Source organism: Bombus vancouverensis, chromosome 11 (genome assembly GCF_051014615.1).
Source record: "Bombus vancouverensis nearcticus chromosome 11, iyBomVanc1_principal, whole genome shotgun sequence".
NCBI classification, from domain to species: Eukaryota; Metazoa; Arthropoda; class Insecta; order Hymenoptera; family Apidae; genus Bombus; species Bombus vancouverensis.
In genome coordinates this window covers 10,395,846-10,410,942 of record NC_134921.1, presented here as the reverse complement: position 1 = coordinate 10,410,942, position 15,097 = coordinate 10,395,846, and the positions used below count along the sequence as shown (strand labels likewise).

Sequence of the window (15,097 nt, the reverse complement as noted above, 5' to 3'; positions counted from 1 at the left end):
TGCCCGCTACGTATGAGATTCTCTGGCGACGTCAACGTAAATCTTTGTCTCTTCCGCGCGTTTAGCCTCGCTCAACGAATGACACTGCTCTTCAATTTTTAATGCCAAACACGTATATTCTATGCACGATCGTGGCTAGATAGGGCTACCATACCGTGGAGAAAAGATTTTGTTCGATGGCCTTTCCAAAGCTGAGTGAAAGGATTTCGGCTACTACTATCCTCTGTCCAACAATAGGGATAATTTTAAACTTCAGTTGAATCACGTTCGATGGGAACAAAAGATGTCAGCAGGAAATAATGCTCACACGAAAATCTCACATAAATCTTTATCAAAAGAAGAGCGAATATTTTTTTGTTTATTTTCGTGGTTTCCCAAACAAAGCTTTTTACGCGAGAAACAAAAGCCCCGCGAATGACGTATTGGAAAAATTGTACAGAAATGGTTTCGTCCGGTTCTACGGTATCGACCTTTTTCTCTCACCGATGCGGCAATGGCAAATGCGAATTTATACGCAACACGGAAATAATTAATTTCACTCGTTTCTATTAGCCGTAAGAATATTAGACTAATGTTTTCCAACAACCGTAACTAGAAGTTTCACGTGAAAACGGAAACTCACTCGAATCACGGTTGCGGCTCTAATTAATTCTCGAAACTCGAACACTCGGCCGAAATTCGTTATTACTGCGTGACAGTTTCCGCGAGTAAGATAGCGAATTCTTGTACCTATAATGTATACTACTCCGTTTACTCGTTTATAAATTCGATGGAACAAACCAGTAAATATCTTATATTTCCTCTAACCTTTCTTTTCAGTCGAGGCAATAGATCCTTGCAACTTTGATAGAAAATCAAATAGCTCGCTGATTCTGTAATGTATACTTTTCTTCCTCACGATCGTACTGACACTCCTAGCTTTGCTCCACGTGGAGAACGAGCTGAGGCTCTTGTTCTCTGTGAAAGTTAAGTTGTATTTAATCGCCCTGTCTCTGGGAAGAAAAATCAGACGCAGAGAATTCCCCGAACGCTCGATCATCTTCGTCATATTTTCTGCCCAGCGCCAACCCTTTGATAGATAGTCCACGATCCCGTTAGCAGGTGATATTTCCTCGCTTATCACAGATTTACAGAATATCGATAGCGATTGCATCTCGGAAGCATAGACCTCCTGTCCCTTTTTCCAAGACGTTGCACACCAACCATGTTCGTGAAGGCTGTTGAAAAGATTGTTCAGATATGGACGTAGAATAGGCTCGAGAAACTTTCGATCATAGTCCATACCTTGAACAATGAAACATACTTAAAATTAAAATAAAATTTGGTATTTCATAAATAAACCGTGGATATTCGTGCAAATATTTTTATGAACACGACTAAAGAAACAAAATCTAAATAGAGATTTATTTCACCTACTACGAGTATTTTACTTTGGATATTTTATATATTTTTGCACAGCATTCTATACATTTTTGAATCTTGAATTTTTTCATAAATGCACAAACACTCACAGTTTATTCACGAATAAATATATTCCTACCGAAGTATAACCATTGTAAAAGTATTTTGGTCATTATTGGAAAAGATTCCAAATCCATATTGGCTGTTTCTCTATCTCTTGCGATAACATCGATTAGCAGTCCGACCGAATAATCGAACTGACTGCTCGTATTGCAATGTCTTCTTTTCTTTGATTCCTTACGATGATCGTTCATTCGCAGCTTGCGACTCGCCATCGGATAACTCTGGTTCTTGGCCTGTGTTAGAATTAATTTCAATAGGAACACGAGATTCTCCACTTGTTCCGTCATACAGTAGGATAATTCCGAGAAATTCGAGTAACTATAGTTGTCCGGGTAGTTCTATCAACACAGAAAACGAGTCTTTGTCATACTATCGGGAGCTGTAACAAGCAGCAAGCTATCCTGTCGTGGAAATTCTACCTGTAACAAAGCGTTCTTTGCTCGTACAACTTGCTCTAGGATCATGCTAAAATATTCCAACTGTTTCTGGCTATATCCGTAATCCTCGTTGGACGTTTCTCTGGGCAACGCGGCAATGATATCTCGCCATCTCACAATGAGCTCATTCTCCATAACGTCTAGAGGTCTTGGTACATCACGTGTCATAGAGAAGGAACGATAATGAAGAGTTTCCAAGTAAGATTCTAACAATCGATGATCAGAGACGTAAGAGTCCTCGTGATACGCCATTCCTCCTTCAAAATACAAAGACATGAATTCTATGGGCTATGGACTATGAATTATATTGAATTCAAGTCGCGCGCGTCCGTGCTAGTAAATTTTCAAGCGTCTTAATTAAATTACGCTACGATTAAATGATACACATCGTTGGACGTAACAGGCGTGACGCGAATAAACGGGCAGCCGGTGAGTAAAGCGCGATGAAAAACGGCGGTTCGATCGAAGAGTATCATCGAACAGCTTATGAATGCATACAAATTGTCGATACATTCAACATTCTCAATAATGGTACACGTCGTTATCATCGCTAATTAAGAATTTCCATGGAAACCAGACGAGCCGCGCGTGTCGCCGAGATATTGATTGTTATACGGAAAATAGCAGCAAAAAGAAATCGGAGATTGGATAGAGCGAGCTCGACGAAAACAACACCGGTTCCATTCTTCTAACACACTTTTTTTTTTTTGCTCAAACTGAATTACCTCTCGCACATTGTAGCATCACGTTGCAGCGCGGATGAAAGTAACACCTCAGGCTCTGGCATTTCAGAGCAGCGACTAACTCGTCCAACGCTAATAGAACATGACACGAAAGGGTATCGGGCGCCCAGCTCGTCAACGGATCCGGTCCTGTTCTTTCTAGAGCCCATCGGTGCACAGTTCTCAGAATGTGTCTGGAAACTACTCGTAAGCGATCTGGAGGCGAGGGGCCGTTTTTCCGTCCTGCCTGAAAAAATTTCACTCGTATTTAAATTGCGAACTTTTATGCATTTATGGAGAATTTAAAAATGTAGAAATGTGCGCAATTTACGCGTGATATGCAAAAGAGTATGTTAGATATGCGTAGCATATAAGCATCGGATGCCTTTTAGCGTTTTTGACAACCGATATATTCTATTATTATCTATATACATATACATATTACTATTAAAAATATTCACAGTCTACCCATATTTATGTACGAATAGTCATTGTTAAAATAAGAATGGCGATCAATAAAGCGCAACGAAACTAGTCCGCAAGTAGAGGAAGGAAAAGAAGGAAACTTTAAAAATCGATTCAACTTTTCTCATTACGTATTCATCGACACGCCGCCGATTACTGCAGTTTCGAGAGGGCAGATAAATTATTTTTAAATCCATAAATTGTTAACAATAACATTTTTATTAAATAGCTAAGAACGCAATGGAGTGGTGTGAGAGAATAGGTGGATCTCAGGCTTCAACGTCGGAGTAGAATCTCTATCGTGAAAAGAAGAAGGTAAGGAAAAAAGAAACTGGTTCGTGTCAGAGGAGGGATGGCTCGTATTTCAGAAATAGGCCAAAGAATTGAAGATCGCGTGAATGCAAGCTCGTCTGTGTGCGGATACGATGCACCAGCTAGATGCACGTTGAATTATAGCAGAGACGTCGTGTAAAATCAGTCGTTGTTCCCCTGCGACAAGTGCAAAGGTATGATATGCACCTAATATTCCCATAGATGAAAACGTCAAAAGGAACAGACCAAGCTCGCCTTGGAATATCTCTAAGACGATTGTCGCCAGCGACGTCCAAAAAAGACAAATGATATATCCAACTGAGTTATTCAAATGTAAAATCCATCGAGACAAAGTGTATCTGTCGAAAATGCAACTGGGAATCGGATTTAAAATATTGTATGCAACATCTTGTAAAACAGAACAAAGTAGGGATATTTGAGTCGTCTCGTCTTCAACGTTTTAAAATTCTATATCTTGAACTTTGCATAGAATAATCAAACTTGTATATTATAAGAAATCATTAGTCTTTGAGGAAGTACTATGTATTTTTATATCTAATACGAAAAAAATATAAAAAAATGGAAGAATAATCCTGTCGTAGAACCAACGAAGCGGTAACTTGCAAAGTATTGATTGATCGAAGGATTGATTACCTTTGGTTTCATCGGTAAATGCAAAGTACGGCCTTCGCGCAGCTCATATAAAATTTCCAAAAGCACGGCTTCAGTGAGGGCTGGTACACTGTCGGCGGCATAGTGTTGACTCATAATTTTCTCGGCTGCCGGAACACGTACTCTCCAGAGAGTTGCTCGGTTCTCGCAACGTGCACCGGAATACGGACCAACGACTACCGCGTACATCCCCTGGAACAGCAGCGACAAACAGATGACGCGAAACAAACGAATCTGTCCATTTGGGCAAGAATATGGAAATTGACTAGCCAAAATCAAATCTTTCACTCTCTCTCTCTCTCTCTCTCTCTCTCTCACACACACACACACACATTTACATACATACATATACTGTCGAAAGTTCCGAAGCGAGACATTACAGGCACGTATACTTGGGAAAAACTCATTTGCCTTTGCTTTTCCATTAACGCATCAATCGTATAAAGTGGCACCAGCAAACGAGTTAATTCGTTTAAATGGTTACCGACTCTGTTACGTTCGCGGAATCAAAAGGGACTCGCGCGGTGAAACGATATACCAGTCTCTCGTTCATTAATTTAATTTACCAGTGAATCGGTTGAATCGCTAATAACTTCAACCAACCAAGGATTTACCTTGCGGACCTCATGCAAATCGATGTTTCAAGCAATCCTCGTTTATACGAAACAAGCGTTACATCGTCGCGTCGGTTGTGCAGCACTACGTTGCACGAGCTATGCACTCGACACGCGTCACGGTACACGGTAAACCGATAGATCGTTAGAGCGTAGCCAGGAATAATAAAAGATCTCGTCGGCACCGTTTGTTGCGGAATGCAATACTTAACTCGAGATAGTAGCTCCGATGAAAAGTATGAAACAGAATTTGACGAGAGCACTCGAGACTTTTTGCGAGAAGGCATCCAATGCTGCATATTGGAAACAAGTGCACTTAAAGCACCTCGTTCAAGAAAACCTGCGTTTCTATTACCTTATTTTCCACCGATGAAGAACGCATAGTTTTTGGTTTTTAAAACCTCGTCGATGATTGCCGCGCTATTTAATAATCGTTTATCTACGAACGATATAATGAGGATAATCAATGCTCTAATTACATGACGCGTGCGTAGAACGCGAGTTAATAAACTTCACTTTTCGATACTTTTGTATTGATGAAATGAAGCGGAATAAGTGCCGACGCGATAACGAACTCAAAACTTGATGAACAGGTTACGATCGATCAATACGGTGTAAAAATAGAATCAAAAAGCACGCAAATTGATATCGTAGCACTTATTTTTTTATATACACGTACACTTTGCGCTGCAGTGTAATGAAGAAGAGCATCGCAATGATAGAGAGGTATCCGTTGAGGATAGTCCGCTAAAGTGGGCCACGACGACACTCCGATACCGATTAGTAGCCTGACTTCAACTTCGCGAGCTTTAAATTTATCCAATCCGATTCTAAGCAGTATCCCTCCGGAATCTTCGATCAAGGCCACTCGATGATTCCTTGGCTCTGGTAATGGTCCGTCCGAGACAGCTAGAAACAATTACACGATCCTGTTATCTAGGGAACACTGTTAAAAATCACATCGTTAGCTACGGTTATTGTTTCACACGAGACTCGGCACGACTTGATTTATAAGATGCTCCTTAATACGGTTATACGGAAACTGGGCATGCTTGCTGGGTGCTCGTTATTCTAAATCCCTTACAGTCGTTATTAAGCAACTTTGCTCGAGCGCCTTGTCCTGATTTATTGAACGCTCGGTATATCGAATTACCAAGTTACTTCGTACATCAGTTATTTAGTACAAGCAGAGGCTAACAGGGACAGAGAATTAAGAATGAAAAGAACGATTAAAAGAAAGCGAAAACGAGAACGAATCGTTGAGAATGGGTTTGGGGACACGCGTAATGCCAAGATAATATTACATTGATAAGGAGCACGAAATGGAGAATTGGATGAATAATAACGAAGCGATGAATACTTTATTCTTGTTTATAGTCCCTCGACGAGTGACTCTTGTCGACTGCGTTGCATAGAAAGAATTTATCGCGCATGTCTATTCTCCTTAAATTAACAAAAGCGTTTAAATATAATTTAAAACATTACCTGATCCGTAAAATATTCGACAGTGGTCCGGTTGCTTCAATATCTTGTCGAGGATTTCAGCATCGACCACTTGACCAGGTGAAACACAAATTCTGTCATTCGTTTGATCTCCAACGTCTGAAACAGCGACTCCACATTTGTCCCTGTTTAATTTGTTTAATTACTCTGTGAACCGTTCCGCAAACTAAAGAATTCGGTAGATACGAAATACCTCGTTTAATAGCTGTGGCCAATAAATTTGCTAATTTGGCTTTTACAAGATCTCTCCTCAACCTTCCTGCGACATCCACGTACTCCCGCCAGACTTCCGCCCCAACGCCAAGCATCTTCAGCCGAATAAAGCCTGGTAGAGAGGCATCCTCCTCGACACACACCGTCGAGCGTCCCTGCTCGGGACTTACACTCGAAATCGACAATGCATCTATCCGCAGCAGATATTCAAACCTACCTTGCTAAAAAGGAAAAAAAAATATAATTCGAAAGTATTGGTACTTCTTCTTCCTATGAGGTTTACCAGCTTCTCAACTTCACGTTATGATTACAATTCCAGAAATTCCGATTTCCTCGCCCTTTTACCTTTATTCGTCGAGGTTCGTTTAATGAAACGAGAAACATAGATGAGAATCTTCGATCGAGATTACCAGCGCTTCGCATCAATCGTTGGACCAATCTTTCCACGATAGCTTCGATCGCAAAAGCGTTAGAGGAATCTGTAACAAATCCATTCGATTCGACACTCGATTGGTAAAACTCTGGCAGCTCACAATTTCCTCTTGAATTCAATATTTTTATTGTTCTCAACGCCTCCACAGACAGAATCTCTCCATTGTTCGTCGAATCAAAGAGTAAGATTTATTGAGAAACTGGTTAAGCATTCACCATTCTGAGCCTCGTCGACCAGTTTGCGAAAATACGTGTTCAGGTTGCACAGCTGACCCTTGGTGAAAGTAAGCTTCGTAGTCATTAATCGAATGCTGCCCTTCTTGCACGATGATCCACTAGGTGTGCAGCCCATCCTCTTCCGAAAAGAAGACAACTTATAATAAACAGACATTTATCACAAATTTGATACATCGATCTACAAAACTATAGAACAATCAATATTTTTCAACTCGAAGGAGGAAAGGAGGAGAACTTGAAATATTTTTTTCCAAGTAAAATGTATCGTTATAATTCGTTTTCTGAATCAATCAGCATCACAATGAAAAGCAGGGAGTTAATCAAGAAACGATGCAATAAATTATTACAAAAGATCAGTATTTCGAGAAAAGGGTTTCAAAAAAATTGACAAACACAGACTTATCGCATTCATTTCCTCCATTATCTCCTGCGCCTAAATAATTTACCGAAATAATTTATGTAGGATATTCCACAAAGATGCACACTCTGCTTTCTCGACAGATTATATGCACATGCGTATTTCTGTCAGCTTGTTACATAATTTTACGTTTATTCATCGTGATAGCAACCCTTTTCTGCCCGTTGAATCTTGCTCGGCTCCCTTCTAATCGTCTCGGATGACTCGTCTTAAGTAACATCAATTTAAACGTAAATATATTCTAAGGATTTCGCAATAATGTAAGGAATATTTCATCACGCGCGAAGACAAAAAGATTCGCTTCATTTTACTTTCAGTACGTACCTTCGAAAGGACGATGAAGTCACAGGCATAGATTCACGGCAAACACTGAACGAACACTATATCACGGAGCAAAGCCACCGAGTGACGTTTCCATTCCATCCGGAAAGATATTGACACTCTGCGATCGTGACCATGTAAATGCACCGAATGCCAATTATTATTCAGCAGATCGACTAACAATACCATCACAGTGTTCGGCCACCGGAATTACTTCCGATCCTGATTGTGTGTGCTTGACTTCCGCTCCGATGAACGTGTATCCGTTGCTTCCTATACATTATGTTACCATTACAATGTTTCCTAACTATGCGTACAGAATCTTCGAGTTCACTCTATGAGCAATAAAAAATAGATCTAAAATTGTTAAATCACAGATCTATAAATCATTATATATTGAAGTCACACCTACATAAATCATAAATCATTTTTTCTCAAATATCTTTACGTTTTCGTTATTTTACTATTATAGATATATAAACTATACAACTAATTTCAAGAACTTAATCGGAATCGTAAAAGAATATAAATAGATAGTCATCTTACGTAGCTGATAGACCTTATCTGTTCTGTCACATGCTACAATACTATACATACATGTATAATTTAAATTAACGCCTAATAAAAAAGAATAGAATTTCTAATAATATATTTTTATTATAATAATTACTACGAATATATTCTTATAGCAATTAAGTCATTTGTCTATGTGCCTGGCTTAAAAATTTTGCTCGCTACTGTATGGTTCTTTAGATTCAATTGTGAATACATAAGCGTAATGACGACTCTGATCTCATTTATAAAGTTTCGGTATGCAGTTTATTGTATAATCTGTATAATCTGTATAAATTGTATAATCTGAAAATCATAAATACAGATTGTAATTTCAAAACTGCAGAATATTAATTCTTGTGTTTCAAATACATTCTCCAATCGTAGTCAATGATTATGCTCGATGCTGAATCGATAATGTTGGAAGCGATGCCAAATGGTAATGGTTTGTTAAAATAATATCCCAGCTTAATTATGTTTCTGAAGATTAAGAAAAATTTCCAGTTATCCCCAACTAGTATTTCACGTGCCCATATTCGCATAGTTGTGTAGCAATATTTATTTTAAAATAATATTGGAATAACTATATAGTAGCGACATCTTACAATCATATGGAACTATACATGTATTGTTAATTTCAAGACACATACTATTTCTCAAGGGTTGAGGTCCTCACGATCGCAAAATGGCACGCGGATAGTAGGAATTATTAAGAAATATAATAAAAAATATTCACGGCGAACGATCGTACTGAATAACGATGGCGTCGGCTTACATTAAAGATGAACGAGGTGATAAATTTCGTTTCATTCAATCATTTGATTTATTTTAGCTGTTGCACTATTTATAACCTGCAACATGTAAACAACCATTATTTCATAAAATTTAAGTCAAGCTCTGATACTCATTTTTTTTTTAAATCATTAATAAATATTAAAAATATTTACAGTAAGATATGTGCGATGTTTTGAATGAAATTCAATGATGTTAATGTAACAAAGATATTTAAAAGATAGATTCATGTTAATTCATAAAATTCATTTTTTATTACAAATTTTTTATAGGTGGAACATTCATCCCGGCCAGCCAACGTCCTGATGGTACATGGCGTAAGCCACGTCGTGTGAAAGATGGCTATATACCACAAGAAGAAGTTCCACTGTATGTAATAATTTATAAAACAATATTAAACCATTCTATACAGATAATATTGTTATTATCACCATTTTTTTCCAGATATGAAAGCAAAGGCAAACAGATAAAGAACAAACCTATGTATCCAATAGGTGCAAGTCCAGAATTCATAGCAGAGCATAAAGCTAAACAGGAAGCATTACTAGCAGCAAAATCTAAAGCTATTCCTGGTGCTCCAGTTAAAACAGAAGTCAAAAAGAAGAAGAAAAAAAATAAAAATAAAACAACTGAACTTATAACAGAAGAACTGGCTAAAACTATACTCTCAGAACCAGATCAGAAAAAAGAATCATTATCGCAGAACGGTAAACCACAAACTAACATAAAGATAGTATCCAATAACCAGACTTCAGCATCTAAACCAAATGTTTCAACTCAATCTCAAACTTCTATATCAGATCCACAGAAGAGGTTGAAAAACCTCAGAAAAAAGGTCAGAGAAATTGAAACATTGGAAGAAAAGATAAAAAATGGATTGTTAAAAAATCCAGAAAAAGAAATACTTGACAAATTGGCAAGAAAAGCTGAAATTTCGAAAGAAATAAAACGATTAGAAGCAAGTCAATAAAAAGAGGGAGTTGAAAAAAAATATATTTACATAAAAAAATATATTTACAATATATTACATAAAATATCACTTCATAGTTGTACCTAAGCAGATGTGTGTTTTTCAAATTTTAAAAAATTTTAATATGATCTTATGTAATGTCACAGTTTCATCCTCTTTATACAGTGAGCTAATAGCAATATAAAGATGTACATTTATATACAGAAGATAAAAATTAAATATTAATGAGAATTTAGTATGCTATAATATCACTATGTGAAAGACCAATCAGATTTAATAAAAATTGTTTTTGCATATTACATGTTGTTATTTATATCATCAGAAATAAATATTATGTCTATAATAATAAAATTCATTTACATTTCTTAAATTCCTAACTAATTTGATGAAACTTGAAATACTAGGGATTTTATATGCTGGACACACTGACTAGCTTTATTTTCTCAGTAGCTGCTGAAATTCCTACAGTGCAATATTCTGTATTTGCTGTTTACTGTATACAATCGCGTCTTTTGTACTTAATTTGTTACGTGAAAAATGGATAAACTCCTATAAGCGTTTTACTACCTTTTGTCTTTGATATATTCCCATAGATGAAAGCTTGTAATTTTTATTCAGTACAATATCATATCCAATTAAAATGATATTTAGTGAAATTGAAATGATAAAACGATTGAGACGCAGATTAAAGCGAACGGTTGACGGTTGACTATCGATGGGTAAATAACTAACAAAATCGAATTAATTAAAATTCGATGCCTCTCGGCAATAAACCTGAATGTGTCAAGTGTGGGACTCGAGAGACCCCACTTTGGCATTCAACAGAAGCCGGTAATCTTTGCAACGATTGTCTTGAAGAAGAAAGAAATTCAGAAGCGAGTTCAAACGTAAGAAACGAAGATGAGGATAAAGGAGGTCTGTTAAAACCTACCAGGAGAAGTACAAGGATTACAAGATATTGCAATTCTAAATCAGTTCCACATAAAATTATACCCAAAGGGAAAGGAAGAAGAAATTTGTTCAAAAAAACTGTATGTTTCTTGATCCTCTAATTACTGCAAGTATTCCAAAACGAAACATTATATATTATTTTATTCCCTTATTTTTAGCCAGTTAAGGCACCAACAGCTACAGCAACTCCTGTTACAAGCAGTTATGTATTTTATAAAGGCACTTATTTTCAAGTAGGTGATATAGTTTCTATGCAGGATATTGACGGAGGAATTTATTATGCTCAAATTCGTGGTTTACTCACAGATCAATATTGTGAAAAAAGTGCTGCTGTCACTTGGCTCTTGCCTACCACTGCAAGGTAAATTATTAAAACTTATGATAATTCATTTATTGTTCATAAGGTACCAAAGTAGTAAAATTATATATTTCATGTTTAGTCCACCACCTGATGAAGGATTTAGTCCTGAGACATATATTATAGGACCAGAAGAAGATCTCCCACGCAAATTGGAATGTATGGAATTTGTAATGCATGCTCCATCAGATTATTATAAATTAAAAAATACACCATATCCCCCACCACCTACAGAACACGGTACTGGATATATCTGGACTACACTCAGAAATGAAATTGCTACATGTAAAAGATGAACTTTTTAATTCAGTTGTTTAGTTGTTTTTATGTTAATATTTTGGTTTCTTATGTACATTATGAATCTGGTAGAGAAAAATAAAACAAAATAATTGAAGTATATTTATAACTGTTTAAATTTTTAAAAATAAAATTTATCGTGAATATATATTATTGCAATATTTATTACAACTTTGCTTGATACAATATAACATTATCATTTAATACTATCTTTGAAAATAATAGAATGGAAGTGTTCAATAATGAGTTAACATTAAATATACTACTTTAGATATAATAATGAAAATGCAATTTCATAATATTACACTAGGTATGATAATACAATCTCTATAAAATATAGTATCAGTATTTTTAGATTTATAAATTTTTACCTTCTTTCATGTATTGAATTTAATACTTTCAACACTCCAGAGATCCTTATGTTTAGCTACAGATACAATTTTTCAAATTTCATGGTACAAATCCTCTTCTTTGAGAATCTTCATTGTTTAACTCTGATACTGTTGAGGTGAAATGTATGAAGAATTTGTGGACAGTATTGGTGCATTCTCATTCACTTGAAGAGAGGGGAAAAAAACCCTTGTAGTATCACTTGCATTTGGGATTGTGGTTGAAATCAGTCAGCTTGGAGCCAACGAAGTAACGGCTGGTCAGAATTTGAGATCTTTTATAGCTTGTGGTAAATCAGGCAACTTCATATCCTTTATCTGTTGTGGTATGTTCATATTCTTGACAGCAGAAACAGCACGCGCTGGCGCTGCTGTGATTCCTGCCTGCACATACCATATGGATGGAAAAAATGGAAAATGGAGAAAATAAAGGATTTTTGAACATAAATTAATTAATAGAAGTAAATACAAATAAGTAGCTACGCAATACACATTTTATTCTTAGAGCATAGCGACGTATACATTTGCATTAAGGCACTATTTCCGAGCAAACATTTACAAACGACTTAGCACCATCATGCGTGTTATGAGTATTTATTTTGTAAAGCTACGGAAGATTTATGTTTTGAAATTCTTGGTGAAAAAAAAAAGATCACAGATAGATTACACAAAGGAATGAATGTGTACAAAATGATCTGATTTTTACTGCCGATTTACTTAGGGAGGGGGCCCCAGAAGGACAAACGGACGAGGTGAGCAAGATCGTCCTGATTTGTAAGTTCCCTAAAATTCATGTTAGCTCAATCAGTTCTACCACCATATGAAACTGCACTACAAAACATTCCGACGCATGCAGAGCTAACGAATAAACTGCAATAGGCTGTTAACTTCTTCAAGCCCAGAAGACTTTTATAAGAAATTGAATGCCTTTTTCTTTATCACTTTATCTTACTACTTAAAATTTTTAAGAGAATAAAATTTTATTGGGCCCAAAAAGTTAAGGGATGTTTGCATAAATTAGTTATTACAACTGTGACTTAGTAATTTAAACTTTATCACAGTGTACTGCTATATTATATATAAAATTTGTTATCTTTAATATTTATGAAATATATAAGTAAAGCTTAAACATACAACACATATATTGATGTTTCTTAAATGCCAATTATAAAAATATTACTTACCTCCTGTTTTTCCAATTTATTTTGATCTTCAATTCTTGTAAGTATTTCAGTCATATTGGTTTCTAAAACCATTCCACCCATCACTAATTCATTGAGAATATAATGAACTTTGTCTACATGAAAGATAAGGTCGAGTTCACATACATTTTCAAAACATTTATCCAATGTTTCAACAAAAACTTGTATCAAATCTAAGATTCCCAATTCTGATTCTGAACTATCAACACAGAATACAAAATATAATGTAGCATAATGCCGATAAATTAACTTATAATCGGATCCACCAATTAAACTTCCACCTTCTAGAAAATTACAAACATTATCATCTCTCTTCGAAACTAATTGAAATGTTTCTTTTATTATCTGTTGTTGCATATCCTCATTCTGAAAAAAAAAGACACAGTCTATTGAATTCTGCAGTAGAATATAATAACAAATTATAACTGTTGTTATACTTACAAAGTATTGATAAAATTTAGAAAGTCTAGGCTTCCCATGATTATTAAATACTAAAATAGCTTTAATCATGATTCACGATCAATTAAAAAAATAAGGTCTAATTTTATTATTGAAAAAAACACAGATGTTTCTTTCATTCGTATAGAGGTTAGTTTCGAACGTCAAAAATGTACTTTAAAAAAAATAATTTTTTTCCAACATTGCATTATTAAGGAAATTCATACTAATAAACATTTAATTTAAGAAAATAAATATTTAAGAAAATTTAAGCAACTAAATATTTCATTTTGCAGCTGTCACTGTATTTATGCATTATTTATAATCATTAATTTAAAAAATAACTTAGAAATTATAGTAATTTTATGCAATGAAATAACGTCACAATAAAGAGAAATTTTTCTACGTAAATATTTCTCATTCCATGTGAACACTATACTATTACCACAGACAAAGTATAGATTAGATATACTATTCAATAACGAATCTTTTGACTCAACTCTCTGGATTCCCTTACCATTCTAGTATCATTCCCAACATTATCGATTCAACATATTTCAAATGTACTGTAATATTATTTGAATTGATAATACTATTTCTAAAATCTTTTCTTTATTTGACTTTACTGATTCCTAAAATAAAAAAGAATGTGTTCTCCGAGTACATTCGAAACAACCCAAGGACTGCATAAAAAGATAATCGCGATCACAGCAAACCAGCTCGTATTATTTGTTATATAATTCATAATTATACCATATATATAATGATGCAATTAGTAATTGTATATCAAATAATGATTGTCCAGGTCTCACCGCGTGGAGGTTGCTGTGAATGGAAACCCTCCCTATCCACGACCCATCCACCCTCCTTTTACGCAAAAAAATTTAATATCAAATTAAAAACATTAATTTATAAGCAAATGCTTCTTTTAATGTGCGTTTGCAAAAGTGTTTTTCTATCTCGTAACTTTAATTTACTAAATTCACATATAAAATAAGAAATTTTCAAAATAAATCGTGAAGAGAGCCTCAACACTTAAAATTAATTAATTTTCAATAATTTTAACCATCAGAAATACAGTCAAAAATAAATGTATAATAAACCAATTATTTACAATAATGAAACCAATTATAGTGAAATAGAGTAATAATAGAACCCAAATTCTGCTTCAAAGACCGATAATATGAGCTATCGATGATTGTAACTTGTTAAGTACACAGTCAACGATGAAAATAAAAGAAAGTTTCTTAATTTTACTGAGATTATAATTAATAAATG

At 35.2% G+C, this 15,097-nt stretch overlaps 4 protein-coding genes across 7 annotated transcripts in view; 2 read left to right on the top strand and 2 right to left on the bottom strand.

The window, feature by feature from the left end:
• LOC117154799 (uncharacterized) overlaps nt 1-8,468 on the bottom strand; it is an 86,780-nt gene extending 78,312 nt beyond the window's left edge. For 2 of the 3 annotated variants that reach the window (XM_033330082.2, XM_076622929.1), the window contains exons 1-10: nt 7,111-8,468; nt 6,808-6,941; nt 6,443-6,683; nt 6,232-6,348; nt 5,426-5,655; nt 4,115-4,324; nt 2,687-2,930; nt 1,944-2,218; nt 1,541-1,862; nt 808-1,284 (exon numbers count right to left, since the gene is read on the bottom strand). In XM_033330082.2, coding sequence (XP_033185973.2) covers nt 808-1,284; nt 1,541-1,862; nt 1,944-2,218; nt 2,687-2,930; nt 4,115-4,324; nt 5,426-5,655; nt 6,232-6,348; nt 6,443-6,683; nt 6,808-6,941; nt 7,111-7,285 — 2,425 coding nt within the window. In that variant the 5' untranslated portion in view covers nt 7,286-8,468. The remainder of the gene's footprint in view (nt 1-807; nt 1,285-1,540; nt 1,863-1,943; nt 2,219-2,686; nt 2,931-4,114; nt 4,325-5,425; nt 5,656-6,231; nt 6,349-6,442; nt 6,684-6,807; nt 6,942-7,110) is intronic. The other variant, XM_076622930.1, reaches the window with a different exon arrangement.
• A 592-nt stretch (nt 8,469-9,060) lies between these two features.
• Pym (partner of Y14 and mago) lies at nt 9,061-10,483 on the top strand. The gene is made up of 3 exons (XM_033330094.2): nt 9,061-9,213; nt 9,487-9,583; nt 9,659-10,483. Exons 1-3 carry the CDS (start codon nt 9,183-9,185, stop codon nt 10,182-10,184), a joined length of 654 nt encoding a protein of 217 aa, XP_033185985.1. The 5' UTR covers nt 9,061-9,182; the 3' UTR covers nt 10,185-10,483.
• A 180-nt stretch (nt 10,484-10,663) lies between these two features.
• On the top strand, nt 10,664-11,938 carry LOC117154803 (GATA zinc finger domain-containing protein 1). Its single transcript, XM_033330093.2, has 3 exons — nt 10,664-11,215; nt 11,294-11,496; nt 11,576-11,938. The coding sequence occupies exons 1-3, from the start codon at nt 10,940-10,942 to the stop codon at nt 11,787-11,789; spliced, it is 693 nt and encodes a 230-aa protein (XP_033185984.1). The 5' UTR covers nt 10,664-10,939; the 3' UTR covers nt 11,790-11,938.
• Nucleotides 11,935-14,652, bottom strand: or (AP-3 complex subunit sigma-2 or). 2 transcript variants are annotated; one of them, XM_033330095.2, is made up of 3 exons: nt 13,823-14,622; nt 13,364-13,747; nt 11,935-12,563 (listed from the first exon to the last, which is right to left on the bottom strand). In XM_033330095.2, exons 1-3 carry the CDS (start codon nt 13,889-13,891, stop codon nt 12,441-12,443), a joined length of 576 nt encoding a protein of 191 aa, XP_033185986.1. In that variant the 5' UTR covers nt 13,892-14,622; the 3' UTR covers nt 11,935-12,440. The 2 variants fall into 2 exon arrangements, with proteins under 2 accessions (XP_033185986.1, XP_033185987.1); XM_033330096.2 differs by lacking the exon at nt 11,935-12,563 and adding an exon at nt 12,656-12,962 and having other exon boundaries at nt 13,823-14,652.
• Between the last annotated feature and the right edge of the window lie 445 nt (nt 14,653-15,097).

Coding starts and splice junctions, on each gene's coding strand:
- Pym (XM_033330094.2), top strand. CDS start 9,183: ATGGCGTCGGCTTACATTAAAGATGAACGAG. Junction 9,214..9,486: donor TTACATTAAAGATGAACGAG/GTGATAAATTTC, acceptor AATTTTTTATAG/GTGGAACATTCATCCCGGCC. Junction 9,584..9,658: donor CCACAAGAAGAAGTTCCACT/GTATGTAATAAT, acceptor ATTTTTTTCCAG/ATATGAAAGCAAAGGCAAAC.
- or (XM_033330095.2), bottom strand. CDS start 13,891: ATGATTAAAGCTATTTTAGTATTTAATAATCATGGGAAGCCTAGACTT. Junction 13,748..13,822: donor CTAAATTTTATCAATACTTT/GTAAGTATAACA, acceptor TTTTTTTTTCAG/AATGAGGATATGCAACAACA. Junction 12,564..13,363: donor ATAAATTGGAAAAACAGGAG/GTAAGTAATATT, acceptor TGGTATGTGCAG/GCAGGAATCACAGCAGCGCC.
- LOC117154803 (XM_033330093.2), top strand. CDS start 10,940: ATGCCTCTCGGCAATAAACCTGAATGTGTCAAGTGTGGGACTCGAGAG. Junction 11,216..11,293: donor GAAATTTGTTCAAAAAAACT/GTATGTTTCTTG, acceptor CCTTATTTTTAG/CCAGTTAAGGCACCAACAGC. Junction 11,497..11,575: donor CTCTTGCCTACCACTGCAAG/GTAAATTATTAA, acceptor TTTCATGTTTAG/TCCACCACCTGATGAAGGAT.